We start from the raw sequence: 6981 nt of genomic DNA, 5'->3' as shown, positions 1-6981 counted from the left end.
AGTTTCTTTTCTGGTCCATGCTAGCCAAATTTATGTAACCCACTTTGTGTAATTCCAGTACAAAAAAAATTAGTTAAGTGTCTTAAAAAAACAATCAGAAATGAAATTTAACTAGTATTACTACTGACTGAGGAATATGATCTATCAAAATAGCAGTCCATCATAACACCAAGTTCTATGATTTGCCAGGTGTGTTCTGGACTGGGCTAAACATTGCAGGTACTCCCAGACATGAAAATAAACAAACAATCAAACAAACAAAATTTAAGCAAGATTATGAAACACTAATAAGACTTCAGTTTTGTCACTGTATACTCTTATAAACTACACAGGTTAATTTTAATTCTAGCTTTTCAGAAAACACTACTGAATTTCACTTACCACAAATACAAATCATCTGAGAAAAGGCTTAATGTCTTAAAGTAATTTTGAGTCCAGTTGTAACAGTTTAGAAAAGAATTCAAAATTACTTAAAATTTGAAGATGCAGGTGACTTTTAGTATTGTTCAGTATGGGTCTTTGCCACCCTTTTTGCCCAATATTACAAGTAACTGGAGAGAATATAGAAGTAACACCACGTAGGTTGTTTGCATCTATTCACATAATAGTGCTCTGATGATGATGAAAAATGTGTTCATGAATTCACATAAACAGCATCTATATATACAGTTCTTGATGACTGGCTATGCTTCGCTGGATTACTTAATTTTAATAGTTTACTACTCATTATGGTTCTGGTTTTGTTTCCATTTAGAACATGAAAATCAACGTAGCATGCAAACAAATAGACTATAACATGAAAATAATACCATCTATTTCTAAAAAATGCTATTCATACTAATTCTTTATTTTTTATTTCTTTATTTTTATTTTGTGAGTAGATGTAATATTTAACGAAAGACTCAGAAAGGCTTTTTTTTTTTTTTTTTTTTTACAGAAAACTGGAAGTTAATTCAGAATGTTTAGTGCACTCCTGCTTTTATATCCTCCTCCATTACTTTATTATTGTTATGCTAGGTAGTGACTTTATTTTATTTTTTTTATTATGCCACTCAGAGAACATAAATTTTCATCTATAATTGCAGAAGTGCAACAGAACAGAATGGCTTAGAATTGCAATTAATTATTGACATGACCTTCTGGAATGAGAGCAGAATTCTTGTATTTTGTTTACCAAGAGTGATAATATCATACCAAAATAAACATGTTCTTGGCAGGTACAGGATTTATGTTTATTTTTATCTCTAGACAACTAGATTATCATTTGGATTTCATAAACAAGTAGAGCTGATGTAGATAGCCCTATAACACTAACAATATTGTATACCTTTCATGTTCTGACTGTGTCTTTCACATTTCTGGGAAAGTAGAACAGAATCAGAGTGAACATATTCTTATCAATATGAGTGCCCTTCCTCAAGTGTATACCTTGCCACTATAGCTATATATATAGCTCTATATAGAGCACTATATCTCTTGCTATACAAAAGCTTCGATTTATTTTTTTGTCTCCTGTCTTTGAAAGTCATCCCCAAACTGGGACTGCTTTTACAAATAATTGTCCAACAATGGCCTAAATTTCTCAAATGAATGAAATATTTTTTTTACTGATTTTTATTTTTATTTTTTATGAAAAGCACAGAAATAAAAGACTAATTACATGGAAGTCAGGGGATTTAAGCTGTGAAAGAGCAGTAGAACAGCAGAATCTGAACAAAGATTTCCCTTTCCCAACATCCTTATTGCAGCAATGGTCAAGAATGGATATATAAAAAAAAGCACAAGAACAATAAAAGTATGAAATGTTACATCCCTTATATGATCTTCCAGACATAAGGAATTTGCAATGTAGAGACTTTTTCTTTTTTTTTTTTTTTTTTTCAAGGACACATGCTACTGAAACTTTTTTGATGCATCCTTTCTGGTGCTAGAGGGAGGGTTTTTTTTTCCTTAATTTAGAGGGAAAACACAATGAGATGCAAGATACTTTTAGAAAGGAACAAGGTTTTATTGTATTTATTATATTTATATTATACATATACAAGGTATATGTAGCTTTATATAATAGCAAGATGCCTAGACGTAGTTTCAATATCTACACATCAGTAATTTAACTTTAAATATTAGAAGACTAGTCAGAGTTACTGAAATCTCAGGATGAATACAATGATAGCGTGGACACAGCTGAACTAATTTTATTTACATTTTCCATGTCAATTCCTACCCAATTCATAGAATTATAGAATGGCTAGAGTTGGAAGGGACCTTAAAGATCATCTAACACAACCCCTCACTCCCACCCCCCGCCTTTAATGTATACCTACTTCCAAACTATACCTAACTAAATATTTGTCATACAGGAAATATTGCCTATATTAATAAATGCATTATTTGAAGAGTCTAGCATTGGTGACCACTTTCCCTTTTTTCAAAAAAAAAAAAACAAAAAAGGGAGCTGGGAAACACACCGCATCTCTCTAACCTTTCCTGCTGCTCAAGGTACACACAGCTCCCGCGTAGCCTTGGAGAAAGGGAGATCTGCAGCTCCTGCCTCCTCGCTAACCTGTCACGCTCTCCCTGGCAGCTGGAATGTCCCCAAAGCCTCGGACCACGGGCGCTACACCACATCCCCCAGCTATATCCTCTCCGGCTGTGCCACGGCAGCTGAAAGGCTCCAAGAAGGCCACGGAAAAAGGAAGCTCTGCACCACCCACCTTCAAGGAAGGCTATCTCTTTGAGGCTCCCTGCCAGCTGACACGGGCCACCTACTGTGGACAAAGGGAGCTCTCGAACACCCACCACCTCCCTAACCTCCCATTTTGTCCCAGGCAGCTGCACGGCCCCCACTGCTGTGGGGAAAGGACGCTCCACGCCACCCAGCCACTCTGCAAACGGCAACAACAGGACCATGCCCAAAGCCCTGGACAAAGGGAGCCTCTCACAAGCCAGCTCTACAATCTGTCAGCGTCTTCCCGGGGAGATGCAAATCCACATGGTGAAGACACAGAAACCAGGCTGACTCCCTCCCTCTTCTCAGGGGTTCCCTGTCTGGTGCAAGCTTCCCACACGCATCAACACAGGGGCCTCCGCAGCTCCAACCGCTTCTCTAACACATCATCTTCTTCCTTGAAGGCACACCAAGGGACTCCACGGACATGGAAAAGAGGGGCTATGCACCACCCAGCATCTTGCCCACCTCTCAAGGTAGGCAGAGAGACCTTCAACTTGCCCATAACTGTGTCTCACCCAGCCACGGGACCAACAAGACACCTCTCAAACTTGTCATTCTCTTCCAGGCTACCGCAACGGCTCGACAGAATTGGACAAAGAGAGCTGAAAAAAAAATGCTTCTCTGGAACCCCTCCTGGTGTGAAAGGTAGCCGGAACGTTCCAAAGGCTTCTCACCACACATTCTCTCTCTAACGTCTCCTTTATTCCCATGCAGATGGCAGATGGAAGGTCCCCACGGCTCAGGACAAAGGGCGCTCCATGCCACCCAGACACTCGGTAATCATGCATAAGCTCAGATGAAGCAGCACGATGCCCGAAGCGTTGCCCAAAGCAAGCCTCCCAAAAGTCAGCTCGAGAAGCTCTCAAGGTCTTCCCTGGGACCTGCAAACCCGCATGCTTGGGGCACAGACACAAGGCAGCATCACTGCCACCTCTGACACGCTCCTGTCAGATTCAAGGCACCCCTAGGCATGGACACAGGGGGCTCCGCAACTCCAACCTCTTCTCCAACAAATTCTCTTCTTCACAGCCACAAGAAAGGATTCCAGAGTCATGGAAAGGAGGAGCTCCACCACACCCAGCATATCTCCAAACCTCCCGTCGTCTCCCTCTCACCTCCACCTTCCACACCGTCATGGACAACGGGTGAGCTCTGCACCATGCTGCAACTCGCCCACCTCTCGTGCTCTGCACAGAGAGCTACAACTTCCCCAGAGCTCGTTACCACACACCAACTCTCAAAGCTCACATGCTCTCCAACAGCATATTGACGTGCCAGCCGACGTGGAGAAAGGGAGCTGGGAAACACACCGCATCTCTCTAACCTTTCCTGCTGCTCAAGGTACACACAGCTCCCGCGTAGCCTTAGAGAAAGGGAGATCTGCAGCTCCTGCCTCCTCGCTAACCTGTCATGCTCTCCCTGGCAGCTGGAATGTCCCCAAAGTCTCGGACCACGGGCGCTACACCACATCCCCCAGCTATATCCCCTCCGGCTGTGCCACGGCAGCTGAAAGGCTCCAAGAAGGCCACGGAAAAAGGAAGCTCTGCACCACCCACCTTCAAGGAAGGCTATCTCTTTGAGGCTCCCTGCCAGCTGACACGGGCCACCAACTGTGGACAAAGGGAGCTCTCGAACACCCACCACCTCCCTAACCTCCCATTTTGTCCCAGGCAGCTGCACGGCCCCCACTGCTGTGGGGAAAGGACGCTCCACGCCACCCAGCCACTCTGCAAACGGCAACAACAGGACCATGCCCAAAGCCCTGGACAAAGGGAGCCTCTCACAAGCCAGCTCTACAACCTGTCAGCGTCTTCCCGGGGAGCTGCAAATCCACATGGTGAGGACACAGAAACCAGGCCGACTCCCTCCCTCTTCTCAGAGGTTCCCTGTCTGGTGCAAGCTTCCCACACGCATCAACAGAGGGGCCTCCACAGCTTCAACCGCTTCTCTAACACATCATCTTCTTCCTTTAAAGGCACACCAAGGGACTCCACGGACATGGAAAAGAGGGGCTATGCACCACCCAGCATCTTGCCCACCTCTCAAGGTAGGCAGAGAGACCTTCAACTTGCCCATAACTGTGTCTCACCCAGCCACGGGACCAACAAGACACCTCTCAAACTTGTCATTCTCTTCCAGGCTACCGCAACGGCTCGACAGAATTGGACAAAGAGAGCTGAGAAAAAAATGCTTCTCTGGTACCCCTCCTGGTGTGAAAGGTAGCCGGAACGTTCCAAAGGCTTCCCACCACACATTCTCTCTCTAATGTCTCCTTTATTCCCTGGCAGATGGCAGATGGAAGGTCCCCACGGCTCAGGACAAAGGGCGCTCCACGCCACCCAGACACTCGGTAATCACGCATAAGCTCAGATGAAGCAGCACGATGCCCAAGGCGTTGCCCAAAGCATGCCTCCCAAAAGTCAGCTCGAGAAGCTCTCAAGGTCTTCCCAGGGACCTGCAAACCCACATGCTTGGGGCACAGAAACAAGGCAGCATCACGGCCACCTCTGACAAGCTCCTGTCAGATTCAAGGCACCCCTAGGCATGGACACAGGGAGCTCCGCAACTCCAACCTCTTCTCCAACAAATTCTCTTCTTCACAGCCACAAGAAAGGATTCCAGAGTCATGGAAAGGAGGAGCTCCACCACACCCAGCATATCTCCAACCTCCCGTCGTCTCCCTCTCACCTCCACCTTCCACACCGTCATGGACAACGGGTGAGCTCTGCACCACGCGGCAACTCGCCCACCTCTCGTGCTCTGCACAGAGAGCTACAACTTCCCCAGAGCTCGCTACCACACACCAACTCTCAAAGCTCACATGCTCTCCAACAGCATATTGACGTGCCAGCCGACGTGGAGAAAGGGAGCTGGGAAACACACCACATCTCTCTAACCTTTCCTGCTGCTCAAGGTACACACAGCTCCCGCGTAGCCTTGGAGAAAGGGAGATCTGCAGCTCCTGCCTCCTCTCTAACCTGTCACGCTCTATCTGGCAGCTGGACCTCTTGAAAGCAACGTTCCTTTGGAGTTTGACTGTGTACCCCATGTATGTTGCTTCTCTTTCTCTGCCACTGTAGCTGCAATATTTTATGAAATCTATTGAAATATTGGAGCAGTTGTTTATTATTTCGGCAATCATTTAATCACTACAGAGCCATTTTCTCTCCTTCTCCCCTATTTGGTTGAGGGAAATTTATGAAAAAATGTAAAAGCTTGGAGGTTAAGATAATGACAGTTAATTAGGACAGAAAATAAAGGAAAATATTATTAATAATTTTAATATTCTTATAATTAATATTTTTACCTAAACATTATGCACAATGTAATTGCACACCTCCCGCTCACAGATTCTGAGCACATTTCCAAGCTAATGTCCCTTCCCAGCATGGCCAGCCACCCCATATTAATTGCTCAGCATGATATCTTATGGTATGGCGTATCCCTTTGGACAGTTCAGGTCCGCTGTCCTGGTTTTGTCCCCTCCCAGTTCTTTGTGCACCCCCAGTCTCCTCCTTGTCAGGGTGGTATGAAAAGCTGAAAAGTGGTGTAAACACTGCTCTGCAACAATTTAAACATTAGTGTGTTGTCAGCATTATTCTCATCCTAAATTCAGAACACAGCCCCATACCAGCTACAAGTTGGAAAATTTACCATATCCTTGGTAAAACTAGGACAATATCCACCCCTTATTGTATACCATTTTTGTCATTCTGCTTCCCATGCTTTCTAATACATTCCAATTAATCACCACTTTCTATATATTTATATAAAATGTCCACTGAGTTTGTTTAGTCTGTGACTCACTTTGGGCTCCATATGTCACAACAATCTTTCAGGGTAGAAGAGATGGTGTGTTATATTCTATTGTGACATGCTGAAGCCCATGCTGATTCCATCACACTGCTGTGCTTTTCCAATTCTGTCAAAATTCATTTGTTATTATTTATATGACTGTTACTATGATATCATTAATAGGACATATAGTAATCATAGTAGTGATGACATACCATATTATATAGTAATTAACATATTAGAATTCAAATCAGGGGCTATTATCACCCAGCATTAAATCCCCTTTTGGTACCCATCAGACTTCCCCATTCTTCTGTCCTACCAACCAAGTGCACCCAGGTCCCTGAGCAAAGGCAATCCCATTGTGAGAAACAAAGTTGTGGTTTTGCAATAGAAAGTATTTTTACAGTGGAAAATTCCACTAACCTTGCATATTCAGAAGTGATTGTGCGGCA

General features: G+C 44.1%; 1 protein-coding gene across 5 annotated transcripts; it reads left to right on the top strand.

Annotated features, from left to right (window-relative positions):
• The first annotated feature begins 531 nt into the window (after positions 1-531).
• Positions 532-5846, top strand: LOC308190149 (uncharacterized protein). Of its 5 annotated transcripts, XM_080581165.1 has the most exons (5): positions 532-3598; positions 3761-4072; positions 4158-4568; positions 4707-4778; positions 4871-5846. In XM_080581165.1, exons 1-5 carry the CDS (start codon positions 3541-3543, stop codon positions 4909-4911), a joined length of 894 nt encoding a protein of 297 aa, XP_080437291.1. In that variant the 5' UTR covers positions 532-3540; the 3' UTR covers positions 4912-5846. The 5 variants fall into 5 exon arrangements, with proteins under 5 accessions (XP_080437291.1, XP_080437288.1, XP_080437289.1 ...); XM_080581162.1 differs by having other exon boundaries at positions 532-2995; positions 3133-3598; positions 4158-5846; XM_080581163.1 differs by having other exon boundaries at positions 3761-3876; positions 3994-4072; positions 4158-5846.
• The last annotated feature ends 1135 nt before the right edge of the window (positions 5847-6981 follow it).

This window comes from Anser brachyrhynchus (genome assembly GCF_964034855.1).
Source record: "Anser brachyrhynchus genome assembly, chromosome: 2".
NCBI classification, from domain to species: Eukaryota; Metazoa; Chordata; class Aves; order Anseriformes; family Anatidae; genus Anser; species Anser brachyrhynchus.
This window is presented reverse-complemented; position numbering and strand designations above follow the sequence as displayed.

Excerpts from the sequence above, each read along its gene's own strand:
- LOC308190149 (XM_080581162.1), top strand. The coding sequence starts at position 3,541 with ATGCCCGAAGCGTTGCCCAAAGCAAGCCTCCCAAAAGTCAGCTCGAGA. Across the intron at positions 3,599-3,760 it reads CAGCTCGAGAAGCTCTCAAG|CCACAAGAAAGGATTCCAGA; the intron begins GTCTTCCCTGGG and ends TCTTCTTCACAG. Across the intron at positions 4,073-4,157 it reads AACCTTTCCTGCTGCTCAAG|CTGGAATGTCCCCAAAGTCT; the intron begins GTACACACAGCT and ends TCTCCCTGGCAG.